Genomic DNA, 14,077 nt, shown 5'->3' on the forward strand with positions numbered 1-14,077 from the left:
TTATAGATTCGTAGATGTTAGGGTCAGAAGGCACCTCAATAGATCATTGAGTCCAACCCCCTGCATAGGCAGGAAAGAGTGCTGGGTTCAGATGACCCCAGTCAGATGCCTATTTAATCTACTCTTGAAGAGGTAGGGGAGAGCGCTACCTCCCTTGGGAGCCCATTCCAGATTTTGGCCACTCTAACGGTGAAGAAGTTCTTCCTAATGTCCAGTCTAAATCTGCTGTCTGCTAGCTTATGGCCATTATTTCTTGTGACCCTCAGGGGCCAGGAAGCAGTCAATGTAGTGGGAAAGCACAGTGAGCAAGGCAACAAACAGAAACCCAGGGTGTGGGTCATTGCTGCCAGGGCCTGGGGGTGGAGTAGCCATCATATGGTGGGCACAGGCTCTGCAGACAGAGTCACAGAGGGCTGTAGATTGCTTCAAGCCACAAACGCAGATGGCCAGGGAGCACCATGCAGGGCTGCCTTTTAAAGAGCATCCCTGTACCTTTGCAGCTGTGGCCAGAGCCTCCCGCTCCCCCTAGCTGCTGCAGGGGGGAAGAGAAGGGCCAGAGGAGGCCTGGAGCAGGCTGCTTCCATAGGCCATGTCCAGATGAGCACACACGTGCCTGTTGCAGCATCTCAAAACAGTTTGAGACACCACAAGAGGCACACTGCAAACAAAAAAAATGTTCCTGGTGCTGCATATTTGCAGCATGCGCTCTAAATTTGATACCAGGAAATCCAGGTATAAAAATAAACCCCAAGGAGAAAAAGTGGGACAGGGCACATCCAGGAACATGCCCTGAGGCAACCAGAGGCTGAGCCTGCTAGGGAGACATTCCAGAACATCTCTATGGTGTTCCTGCTGCCCCAGCATGCTCCCTCATGTGCTGGAGCAAATAGGAACTCAGCAAAGCTGCAGCATGACCCAGACCTGGGCACTATCCCTAGTAAGTAGGGATGTGGGGGTGGAGGGGCTGTGGGTGTGTAGGGGTTGTGTGGGGGCATGGGTCCCCCGCAGGGTGTACAACACCCCTGCAGCAGCAGCAGCCATTGGGTGCTCAAGACCCACTTCTGGCAAAGCTCCCCAAGGCACAGTGGGACTCCAGCCGCCTGACACCCAGCACTGCCTGGGCTGCATGTCACAGGCCCAGCCTTGCCCAGGGCCATGCACTTTCAGGCAGCACTGGGCTGCTCAGGCTGTCACCCTGGGGCCCGGCACCACTCAGAGGGGCCGCATGTTGGGCCAGCCCAGGTCCTGCCTCCATGGAACTAGCCTGGCCCAATGGCACATAGGTCATGTAGAGGCAGGACCCAGCCCAGCCTGACATGCGGACCCTGCAAGTGGTACTGGGTCCCCAGGTGACAGCCCATGAAGCCCAGTGCTGCCTGAAGGCACAAAGCCCTGAGCCAGGCTGGGCTGGGCCCGTGACATGCAGCACAGGCAGTGCCGGGTGCCAGATGGCTGAAGCCACACTGTGCCATGGAGGGCTCTGCCATCAGTGGGTCCTGAAAGCCCCATGGGCGCTGCTGCTGCACTGGGGCTGTACGCCTGGTAGGGGGACAATCAGTGCCCTGTGCAGGGGGACTGTGCATCCTGTGGCGGGCAAAGGACCCACCCCTCTTCCACCCCGACACAGCTCCCTCACAATCCACCTACAAACCCCACACCCACATACTCAGTCCCATACCACCCCACAACCTCACCTCACAAACCCCCACAAACCCCACACTCATCCACCCACACCCCTCACACCCTGCATATCCAGCCAGCCACCTGGGATGGGAGGGACCTGCCAACAGAAGCCACAGCTGCAGGGGCAACTGCCACATTGTGACCGTTCCCTGTGTCCACTCTGGTCCTGGGACATGCGCCTCAGCCGGGGGGTTCAGCTGGTCTCAAGAACCCCTTGAGGGGGTTGTTTGTTTGTGGGGACGGGTGGAGGAGGCAGCAGGGGTATGTGTGTGAGAGAGAGAGATGGGGGCCAGGATGGGGGAGCCCTCTGGGGAGGAGAAGTTGCCAGAGCCGGGCTTAGAGCCCCCTCTTCCCCCCTAGAGTTTCCTGTGCAGGGGAAGACTGGCCTGGAAGAAAAGGGCCTTGACCAGCTGTTACCAGATTTGCCCATCACTTTGGGGTGTGCTCATGTATTAGGGATACTTTCTAGGGTCTTTGTAATTCTATCAATGTGCTGCTTGTGTTACTTGTGTTTCTATACGGAGCTGTATCTCTCCCTTCTGCAAGTCCTCACCCCCAATGGAGTTATCTTGTAGGACTCAGTTTCAACGGGGCTGGGTTCCTCCAGTCACCAAATCAGTCATACACACAAACACACACACATTAACGTGACCTGCCTGACTCGCCTGGGCTGATCAGCATGGGCAGGCTGACACCCTCAGATGCCAGAAATTAGTTCATTAAGGTAACAATAAACTGCAGTCAGACACAAGCACACAGGTAAACATAATACCACTGAATCTGGCTGGGTGTCCGGCTGACACCCTCATGGGCCAGCATTCAGTTCATTAGGACGTGTCTGAGCCAAACTGGGTCAATCAGCCTGTACAAGCTGATCCCCTTATGTGTTTCAAACTCAGTATGTCCCAATCTTTAGCTTCTTGATGAGCAGACCCCACAGTATTTTTGGGCTTCACAGGGATCTTTAGCTTACGTAAAAGAAGCATCACTGCAGAGCAAGTGGGGAAGGAGAAGTAGAGAAGGAAAAATATACCCAGTTACTACCAGTTTGACTATAAAAGTTATTTATTGCTAAGTATATGAAATATATAATGATACTAATAGGAATAGACATGCAAAGGAAAACAAACACAAGCAATTACAATACTACCCTGGTTTCACTAAGTATTTGGGGAAACTTAGCTCAGGCTTAACTAATACAGTTCAAGTTCAGAAATCTAGGCCTAGAGAGAAAAGACAAAAGAGAGAGAGAGCAATAGCTGGGATCTCACCAGTCCAAGGCACTCAGGTTCCAGTGCTGACAGGTAAAGTTCTTAGCACAGTCCTTGAAGGGAGATAATCTGTTTTTTTCCAGCTTCTCGAGAACAACAGCAGATGGTGTCAGAGAGATTTCTCCTCTTGAAGCACAACTTACAGCCCCCCCGTCCCTCTAGAGTTTTCTGTGCAGGGGAAGGCTGGCCTGGAAGAAAAGGGCTTTGACCAGCTGTTACCAGATTTGCCCATCACTTTGGGGTGTGCTCATATATTAGGGATACTTTCTAGGGTCTTGGTAATTCTATTAATGTTCTGCTTGTGTTGCTTGTGTTTCTATATGGAGCTGTATCTCTCCCTTCTGCAAGTCCTCACCCCTAGTGGCAATACATTTGGTTCCTTGTGGAGACTGTTGGCTCATGTTTTCTTGCTTCCTCTGGAGGGTCGAAACTGTAACCTTCTTCATCTTCCACCCTCTGAAACTCATTTGCTTCTCTGACCAGTGACTTGGTGAATAAGGAAGGGTCACAGATAGGTAGGGGACTCAGAACAACCAGCACAAGCCTGTTCGGAAGTACTAACCCCTTCTTGCAGTGCAGAACCACATCCTGTAGCAAAGCAGGTCTCTGATGATCACAGATGCAACAACTGAGCCAGATAACAGAGAAGCTGTGTTATACCTGTCTTCTCATCATATCTGCAGGATCAGAGGCCATATCCCTGCCAGTGTAAACTGGCAGAGCTCCTTTGAGGGTTTGGCTCTGTTGATGTGAGTGGAACAGCCAGATTGTCTGAGCTGAACATGGTGCTCAATCCCACTTCTGTTTGCAATCGGGGAAAATCACTGCCAGCTAAATCCATGAAAAAAGAAATTTACTTGTGTCCATTGTGACCTTTGAACTGAAATAAATCATCACAGGTCTCATGTTTGTCCTAGGAATATCTTTTTAGGAGATCTAAGACATGCTGCTTTATCTGTTTCTTCAATCCAACAATCCAGATGTGTTTGTAACCAAATGGTCCTTTGTTGCGGTGAGGTGCCAGGGTTCTGTGGGAGACTGACAGGCTGGGCTCTGCCCCTTGGACTTCAACGACAGGGTGGAGGATTTGCCCCATGCAGGGATCTGCCCTTCTGAGTCCAGTGGAGCCATAGAAGATTCACACCAACTGGCTTGTGGGCTCAAAATCATCTGGAGGAAACAATGCAGCTGTGAACAACCTGTCCTGTCTCTTTTCATAGCTGCTTAGTTAACCACACACTTGGTGTCACATGGCTCAGAGATAAAGCCAATTTCCTGTGGGCTTCTGTGTGAGAATCCATCTCTTCATCCTGCATGTGACGACCAACTGGATGCCTTCTCCCACTGGTGAAAAGTGGGCATCATCACCCTTCCTGTGGAGAAACCCCAGGTAGGAGCTGAGTGGGGAGCAAACTGCTTGGTCTTTCTGTGTGAGTTTTCTTTGCTGTTTTTTCTCAATGGGGAGATTTGTTCCCTCTTCTGTTATGGAGTTGACCGGGGATCCAAAATCATGACAGTCTCAAGACACCAGACTACAATTACATCAGTCAGATTCCTGCCTCTGCCCCTACAAGTTTCTGTAACAGTGCATTGTGGGTAGCTATACCAGAATGCTTTGCCAGGGAATAGCATGCTTGGAGGATGCACACATACACTGCCACATAGCACAAAAGACATTGCACTTTGAGATATGCTGCTACAGGGAGAGCAGGGAGCAAGTGCCAAGGTGCATTCTGTCTATAAAGGCACATTTTTGGGAGGGGAAGATCTCATTTGCATTGCATAAATGCCTCACTGACTTGCTAGGAGAGTCAACCCTTTTGCCAGTTAAGGCCCACAGCAGAGGCAAAACACTAATAGTGCGTTTACTAAGGATTATTCAGAACAACCAGGGGCTGAACAACTGTGGACTAAACTCTTCCATTTCTGTAGAGTTTAAAGCCAAAAGAGATCATTAGATCATCTAGTCCAACAGCTTATGTACTCCATATGGTGAACCAGTTTTCCTAGAAAGCTGTGTAAATGCATGCAAGTCCCCAAAATGTGGTGGGAGAAAAGATAAGCCCAACAGCCTAGAACAGTGGTCAGCAAACTGGTTAAGCACGATCAACCGGTTGACTGGGGAGCCCCTGACAGTCGATCTCAGTCTGGTAGGGCTAACCCCACCCAGGCTGAGATCGACTGTCAGAGGCTCTATGATTGGGAGCAGCGGGATGCACGTGGGGAGTGGCCGAGACACAGTTTGGGAGCAGTGGGACATCCAAGTGGCAGGATGCATGTGGCTGTGCTAAGCCATGCCCCCTGCCATTGGGTGAGTGGGGGCCCTAGCCAGGTCAGGCCAGGGGAGAGTTGGAACTTAAGTGGCTTGTCCAGGTGTGCAGGGAGGCTCCTGCTGCTGCACACAGCCTGGTGGAGGCTCGGGGCACTTGTGCACCCTCGATCAGTGTGCGGGGCAAGGTGGCTGCCACTGTGTGCTGGGCTTTGTGCCCCGAGCCCCGTTGCAGCTCTGGGCTTGGGGCGCAAAGCCCGGGGCACAAAGCCCAGCACGCAGCAGCAGCCGCCTCACCCCATGCCCAGATTGCGGGGGGCATGTGCCTGCTGGGCAGAGATGGCCATAGCGGGGTTCAGGGCCTTGGGCAAATCAGCCTGTGTGAGGCCCCTGTAACGCTGTGAGGGGCGGGACTGCAGCTGCTCCGCCTGGCTCCTGCTTGGCTCTGCTGGGTGCCCCAAAACACAGGCCCCAGGGCAGTCATCTCGATTTGTCCCCCACAAGGGATAGCCCTGCTCCCGGACCTCCGCTGGTGTGTGCAGCAGCAGGAGCACCACTGCATGCCTCAATGACCTGCCTGGGCTCTGACCTTTCCCTGGGCTGGCCCAGCCCTGCCAGGGCCCCACTCACCCCTGTCCCTGCCTCCACCCCACTCCCTCCCCCACCATGAGGTCTTCGATCTGCCTCCCTCCCCCAGAGACTGACCTGTTAGGCAGCGGGATGGGGTGGGCACGGTAGATCCTGGATTGCTCTTTACTTCAAAAATTGATCTTCACCTTAAAAAGGTTGGAGACCACCGGCCCAGAAGTTAGGGCGCTTGCCAGGAGAGGGAGATACAGATTTGAATCCCTGTGGCCCTAATCACCTGGCCACAGGCTAGGCAGAGTGATTCAGCATCCACATATACTTATGTCTTCTTTTTCTCATGTCTCTCCACCACATTTGACTATTTTGTTACACATGCTTGTGCTTGTTTGTTGTACTTTACGAGGCCTTTCATTGCACATGCACCTTCAAGCAGCAAGACTGCAGCACTTGCTGCCTAGTCTGAGGCTCTGTGCCACAGTCACAGGTGGCTGAACCAATGAAGATCCTGCATGACTTCAGACATTTGTGTGCTGCAGGATGGTCATAGAGTGCATGTGTCACATCTTCAGTTTGTCTTGATCATTCTGTCTTTTTGGCCACTGCTCGTCTGATGTCAGGCACAATGATGCCAGCCAGTAGGTACACACCGTTTAGGCTGGTAGGCTTCAAACATCCTGTGATTCACTGGCAGCTATCATTCAGAACGGGGTCAAGGTGTTTAGCATATATGGATGTCTCCCATACATGACATGCATATTTGGCAGAAACTGAGAGCTAGAGCAGTGGTTTGAATGGTTGAGGAGCTAGCTCCCTGTTTTGACTTGGTGAGCTTATATAGAATATTGTTCTGAGTGCTCACCTTTGCTTTTGTGTTCATGATGTGTTCTTTGTATGAATGGGTTTGACTGAAGGTGACTCCCAGGTAAACTAGATTTAGACAGTTTACCTTGGAGTCCCAGACCATGTAATGTCAAACTGGCAGTTGGTCTCATGGTTTTGCAGATGTAAGGCACATACTTGTGTTTTCACACGATTGGCACGTATCTGGTTTTCCATGTAGTGTGAGGTTAGTCCAATTAGTGCATTGCTTAGGGATTTTTAAACCTGATCAAAGCCAGTGTTTCGTGATGTTATGCACAGATCACCTACATAGATGAAACATTGTGTTTCCAAACTGATTAGCTGGTCATTCGTATGGATGATATGTAAAAGTGGTGCAAATATGCTTCCTTGGTGGAGGACCTTAATCTATCACCTCCATCTGCTTCACTTCTCATCCAGTTTGACAAAAAAAAGTTTGTTTTCAGCTCTGTGAGAGAGATCTTTCATCATTTACAGGGTGCTGTGGAGGAGTTTTGGTGGTTAACTGTTTCATAAGCCATTGTTAGGTCAACAAACACAGCTCCAGTGATTTGCTATTAAGCTGAGTTCATGACTTTCACAAAATTGACCAGTTAAGTCTGCGGTCTTAACATGGATGTCAAGGAAAAGGGGGCTTCAGCTTAAGGTCTTGGACAAGGGAGTGGGGAGATTTGACTCTCAGCTCTACCACAGATCTGCCATGCAGGATCTTTGGCAATGTCTTGCTGGGATTCTCTTTCACCATCTGAGAAATAGGAATATTGGTTTTCCCTTGCATGATGGTAATGTTCAAGGCTCCATTGCGCTGCGTATGATATACCTATCTAAAGCAGAGTTGGCCCCTGTCAAGTGGTGTTCCTATTTAGAATATGTCTGTACATGGATAGGGCCTCTACTAAGTCCAGGAGCAATCTGTATTCAGTTTTAAATATTTCTGTGTGCTGCTTTCTGCCTTTTTCTACAACAGGGCTGTCCAACTAGTAGTCCATAGGCTGCATATGGCCAACAAGGGGTTAAATTGTGGCCCTCAGTCTCCTCTCCAGCTGTAGTTGCCCTTAATGCTCTGGCTGGATTTATTTTGTGAATCATGTTTGTACATCAAACTGTGCTAGCATTGTGTGGGACCTTGTGGCACCTTTAAAAGGGTCTTAAGGCACCCTAGGATGCCATGGCATCCTGGTTGAAAATCATGGGTATAGTGACACAGCCAGGGCTATGGGTCTTGCATTCCTGTTGGCCCCTGCTGTGTCCCTCAGAGGGCCCAGGAATGAGTGCAGGTCTGTGCTCACCTCTGGTGTTGCACAATTTACCAATTGCTTAAAATGACAAGTGAGACTTATAAGGGGGATGCATTATAAGGGGGTTCCTTTGCCAATCATGCATCCAATATTACAATCCTTTTACATCAAAAATCACTGTCTGGATACACATATACCATTTTAGGACAGTGCTTATACTGTTTGAGCACCTGATAGATAGCATGTAATTCTGCATGGTGAGCTGATTCATGATCTAGTTCCCCTTTAATTATGGCCTCATTCAAATTTACAGCTGTGTATACAACAGGGTTGTGTGAAGCTTCGGTCCCTGATTTGATTCGGCGGAGACTCGGTCCAATTTGGTGTCCAAATCTGTGAATCCGAATCGAATCAGAGGACTCTTTAATCTCTCCAAATCAAATCAGAACCTTACAAATCGATTTGAAAAGATTCGGAGATTCGGACATAGAGACAGCTTTAAATGTTTTTTTCTACATACTTCTAGGTAGCAGGGGCTCTTGAGTGCTGCGATGCTGGGGCGCATAAAATGTCCAACAGGAGTACAGGGGGTTCCCTAGAGAGCTTGGCAGCAGACCTGGAAGTGGAAGCACTTCTGGTCCACTTCCAGGTCTGCTGGGCAGTGTGCTGGGGGGCTTCCCCATGCCCCTCCCGGCTCAGTGACTGGTGTCTCCTGGATCTGGGGGAGGGCATCTGGGGTTCCCTTGCGGCTGATCACTGAGCCGGGCGGGGGGGAGGGGGCAGGGGAGCCCAGTGAGCTCCCTGGCAGACCCGTAAGTGGACCGGAAGTACTTCTGGTCCAGTTCCAGATTTGCCACTGAGCATGTGGAGGCACCCCCCTGCACTCCTGTGGGATGCTCCATCCACCCCAGAATCACAGCATTCACAAGCCGTGCTGGTACCTTAGGTATGTGGAAAAATCTTTTAAAGTTGTGTCTATGTCCGACTTGCTGATTCTCTGAATCAGCATTGAATCTTCAGATTCAGATTCGGGCGAATCAAATCAGGGACAATGATCCGAATCAACGAGTTGAATCACTGTCCCTGATTTGGGCTAATCTGAATCCAAATTGAATAGGGCCCGTTTTGCACACCCCAGTACACAATTCTCTTCTTCCCTTTTGAGTAAGTGGAGCTCCCACCTGTGTGAAGTAAATGTGTGTGAAATGAATGGAAAAATATTGAAAGAATGATGTGCAGACAAACAGGTTACCAAAAGGTGGAAGAATTCCAAGGAGAGGCTGAAGACACAGCTCGTAACAGACGCAGCAAGGAGATACGAGATTTGCCAGATGCTCTGAAGGACAACACTTATCTGTTTCCCAGAACGGAAAATTACTGGGGGTTCAAACAAAGAAGGCATGAAGTCAAGAAAGGCAGAACAGGTAACTCAACACCAATTTGGTGCCCACTATAAAGGGGAGAGACTTAACAGCAAGAGGCTGGGTAACATTCTGCATACGTCACAAGAGCACAGACACGCATCTGACAAGGCCCCGCTCTTCGTCTCATACTCCTAGGCTGGCCACCTAGTGCAGTACTGAGCAATGGACTTTGGTAACTATAACATCTGCAGAGTTACTGGGAGTGAGAATGTGTGTGAATGTTTGAGCGCTCTTTTGAATAATAAACACAGCATCTTGCCTTATCCCCCTCATTAGTCTCACATGTCATTTTAAGCAATTGGTAAATTGTGCAACACTGGCTTTGACATACTCCTTGCTATAGTCCCCCTGCCCCAGACCCAACTGCACCCAGTGGATCCCAGGTCCCAGCTTGGCAGAGATGGATTTGTCTTATTCCTAGCTCCTAATGAGTACACAAGCCAAGGATGTGAGCATGGAAACTTTGGTGTATTGCAAGGGGTTTGTGTGTTCCAGCAGTATCAGACAGGGAGCCACAGGGGCAGCCAGCTTCATTGTACACACCAAAGGCTGAACTAAAAGCATACAATCTCAACTGGAGATAAACACCATGTAGAACAGTGTCACCTACTACCAGGAGTGCCTAACATGTCATGTACAGGGCGTTGTTACACATTAGAGTACCTTTAGACCATGGTAAAACCCTACGTGGCATAAAAATCAGCTTATGCTCTGAGCAGTCCTATAGTACCGTCTACTATCATCTTTGACCTGCACAATTCTGACTTGTCATTCAAGGGCTGGTGAGCAGAAGTGTGGCTGGGAGCTAGGACACCTGAGTTCGATCCCTCCTCAGTGGGGGCACAGCTATACGGCTTCTGGGAAATAAATGGTGGGAAGGAGCCAGCCAGCCTAGAAATGGGAGAGCAGCTGTGGGGACTGCTGGATGCCAATACAGGGCACTCCAGGTGCATGAGTACTGGATCAGAGTATAATTCAGTTCCCTGCAGAACAGCTCCATACCCAATCTGTTGCCTGCTGCTTACATTGTAACAGACATGGGCTACCTGCATATGGGTTAAGTGCTTAGGGATTCCTTGGGTTCAGATTCAGCTGGTGTAAATAAATTTAACTTGATCAGAGTCAGCAAGGTCATCAGGAGTGCTGACCTTTATGTGTTGCTTCCATGGGTTCATATTATTTCTCCTTTGGGTTGAAGCCCTGTCATGGGATTTAATCAACTTGGAGTATTCAGGCCCACCAGGGACCTATGCATTAATTGGCTTATTATGATTTGGCTTATTATCCTCCAGCTTCCACTGGGAGGAAGGAGGCCCCCCAAATGCTCTTGGTAACACCATATCCCTTATAATAGCAACATATTTCTGTGCATGTTGCATATGCCTTGCTCCTCCTGATTCCTGGGATTCCTGGAATCTCTGTTCCTGTTCCTTCCCATTCACACTTGTCACATTGCTGGAGGTAAGCACTTCAACTTCTTTCCTAGACATTAACAATGCAGACAGCTTCTGAGACAAAACTGGGATCCATTTTGCACAAAGCAGCATTGTTCCCTAACTTATACATATCTGGTTCATGGTGTAGATTTCTACTAGTTTCCTTCTATTAGTACATTCAGATGTCCATCATGACATGTGCAAGTACTGTATAGGGTGTAAACTTGGATTTTCATTTTGTCGACTGGATCTGAAGAAAGCTTATGAAAACTCAGGAAGACCTGTGCTGAGTGTAATCAACACAGTGACTCTGCGTAGGTATATTGACAGCCACAGAGAAAGTGATCACTTGTTGAGTACAACCAATACAGCAACCTTTCCTAGGTCTGCAGAAAGCCCAAGTTGATCACTCTGATAGGGCTGAGCTGCCCAGAGTGTGACTTCCCTTGAAGCATTAAAGGAGCAGGTCAAGAGGGGACAGAAATATATGCCTGGGTCTGTGGGATTATACATTATTTAAAAAAACAGCACAAGAGCAAATGAATTGTTAGATTCTGTCACTTCATCTAGCTGGGTATCCTATTTTTGAGAACGTCAGAGCCAATTACTTTACAGGTGGGAACAAAAAAGACAGCAGCTTGTCATGCATATGGGCAGGTGCATTCTTGCACGTGCATGCACACGCACATGCATGCACATGCATCATTTCTCTCTGCTGATTTTTCTTTCCTCACTTGCTTTCTCCTAGCTCAGGTAAAATGGCCAGTCATTCTAGAGCTGGCGGTTTTGGAATACTTGGCATCTGCCTCATCCAAGTACATGCTGAAGAAAAATCCAGCGAACAAAGGAGACAGCCTCTCCCTAGTCTTTACCCTTCCAGTAATAATGATGGTCCATAATGCTTATGTCATCTTTTGTCTGAGCACTTCAGGGAGGTTTCAGAGCTTGAATGAGGAACATTCTGTTGACTTTCTGAATTGTTCTAAAACTGTCTGTCTCCTGCTGCCTGTTCATTTGCCCATGTATCCACCCTCTTCTCTTTATTTGTAAGTTCCTCTCTGATTTTTGCTATGGTAACTCCTACTCTCCCAGAAACTGGCTATACTTTCTCCCTCTTTCTCTGCTCCCCAGTTGTAGCAGCATTTGTGGGGTGACACTAAGCAAAAAAGTCAGTTTACATATGACCCTGAAAGCTAACAAGGCATTTCTGATTCCTCTTCTTCTGTTGCTGGTCCAGCTTGAAACCAGTTCTGTAGACACTTGATTAGTTGCCTACAGTCTGTCTGTACACTCTGGTACTGGGTGATTTTAAAATCATCTTAACTGAACCTGACTAGCAAGTGTGCCTCGCTTATGTCCAAGACATGTCCAGTGTCTCTGCTGAGAGATCCCAGATTAGCAGGCTGTAAAATTAAATTAGATGGACAACCTTAAAGCATTGCTTTGAGAGATTTATGAAACACTGATGTTCATATTGGTTCTTTTTTTTGCAGTGGGAACAGGAGCAGGAAGTGATGAGCATCTAGTATTGAGCAGTGTCATGTTCAGGGATGTCCAGGCCTGATAGGAGGGAAAATTCAGAAATTACCACACCATAATGCCCAGTATCCTCCACAGAGTCGATTGCCACCTTTTAACTTTCCTCAGGAAGGGAGGAATGGCAGGGTGGCTGCATTCATTTACAGAGTCAGAAGGATGGAGCTTGGAGCATCCTTATTTGCTATGACCTCTACACAAGTAGCTTTTGATGGCTGCTGAGAACAAAACTGTGGTGAGGGATTTTGTCTTGTTGGGCTTTGCCAGTGTCCCCAAGAGTCAGGAACTGCTCTTCACCCTATTCCTTCTCATCTATGTGGTCACCTTGGCTGGGAATGGGATCATCATTGTGATAACCAGCATTGACTCCCGCTTGGATACTCCCATGTACTTTTTTCTTAGAAACCTTTCGATCATTGACATCTGCTACATCTCCAGCACTGTGCCCCAGCTGCTTGTGCACTTCCTGAGCCAGACACACACTATCTCCCTGATAGCTTGTGCCATGCAGAACTACGCCTTCTTTGCTTTTGGGGTGACTGAATGCTTCCTGCTGGCTGTCATGGCCTATGACCAATATGTAGCAATTTGCAACCCACTAAACTATACCCTTGTGATGAGTCGCTATGCTTGTGGCAAGATGGCAGTGGCTTCATGGGTCAGCGGTTACCTCCACTCTGTAGTGCTGACTGTTTACACTTTCTATGTGCCTTTCTGTGGGTCCAACCAAATTGACCACTTCTTCTGTGAGGCACCCCAGGTGCTAAAGCTGGCCTGCACTGACACCTATCTCAATGAGCTGGTCATCTTTGCTGTGGCCATACTGGTGCTCATTATCCCACTCTCTTTGGTCTTTGTCTCATACTCACAAATCCTAACCACCATCCTCCGCATGACTACAGCTGCTGGGCGCCGCAAAACCTTCTCCACCTGTGCCTCACATCTGACTGTGGTATCCCTCTTTTATGGGGCAGCCATCTTTATGTACATGCGGCCTAAGACAACCCATTCAGCCCAGCAGGACAAGATGATCTCTCTGTTTTATGCTGTCATCACTCCCATGATCAACCCCATGATCTACAGTCTCCGGAACAAAGAAGTGAAGGGAGCTGTGATGAGGGCTTTAGGCAGGAAGGTGTCATCATAAATCTTATCAATACAAGGGAGAGAGAACCTTATCAGAATGACCTGGTCCCTTTAGAATGCTTGAAAGGGGTAGTGCAAGGAGGTGGAAGTGAAAGTCATGCTTAAGCTGTTCACCTAGGGTACAGAAGTTGAAATAGTTGACATTTTTCCAATAACTGAATTTATCAATGGAAAATTGGGTTGGTTTTTTTTTTTTAGCTAATTTTTGCTTTCTATGCCACTTCTCTGTGAGTGAGCTGGATTTCATCTCCTGCAGTGCACTGGGGCCATGTGACTGCCATGTTGAGCCATCTCCTTTCAGGAAGTAAGGAGAGGGAAGTGCATCTTGGGAGACACCATCTGATCAGGAAAATATGCTGGGCTTGGCTCTGTCTCTAAAAAGTCAAACTTTCTATGGAAAATTATGAAGAAAATCATTTTTTGTTTATTTCCATCAACACTTTTCCTCTGGATTAAAAAAAAATATATTTTTCCAACCAACTTTACTCAAAAGTTTTGGAATAGTTTGCCTACCCTTTATGCCAAGACACATAAAGCCTGACTGTTTCACTAAGGCACTTACAAGTCTGTCTGGCAGCATAAGGACATTAAATCGGTGTACTTCAAGCAAGTACACTGAAGGCAT

At 48.4% G+C, this 14,077-nt stretch overlaps 1 protein-coding gene across 1 annotated transcript; it reads left to right on the forward strand.

The window, feature by feature from the left end:
• The first annotated feature begins 12,517 nt into the window (after positions 1–12,517).
• LOC149864282 (olfactory receptor 10A7-like) lies at positions 12,518–13,453 on the forward strand. The gene has a single exon (XM_090049073.1). It carries the CDS (start codon positions 12,518–12,520, stop codon positions 13,451–13,453), a length of 936 nt encoding a protein of 311 aa, XP_089905199.1.
• Positions 13,454–14,077: the final 624 nt, after the last annotated feature.

The sequence above is a fragment of the Crocodylus siamensis genome, chromosome 5 (assembly GCF_052110815.1).
Source record: "Crocodylus siamensis isolate JL-2025a chromosome 5, ASM5211081v1, whole genome shotgun sequence".
Taxonomy (NCBI): domain Eukaryota; kingdom Metazoa; phylum Chordata; order Crocodylia; family Crocodylidae; genus Crocodylus; species Crocodylus siamensis.

What these genes read in the sequence shown, in the direction of transcription:
- LOC149864282 (XM_090049073.1), top strand. Translation starts at nt 12,518, where the DNA reads ATGGCTGCTGAGAACAAAACTGTGGTGAGGGATTTTGTCTTGTTGGGC.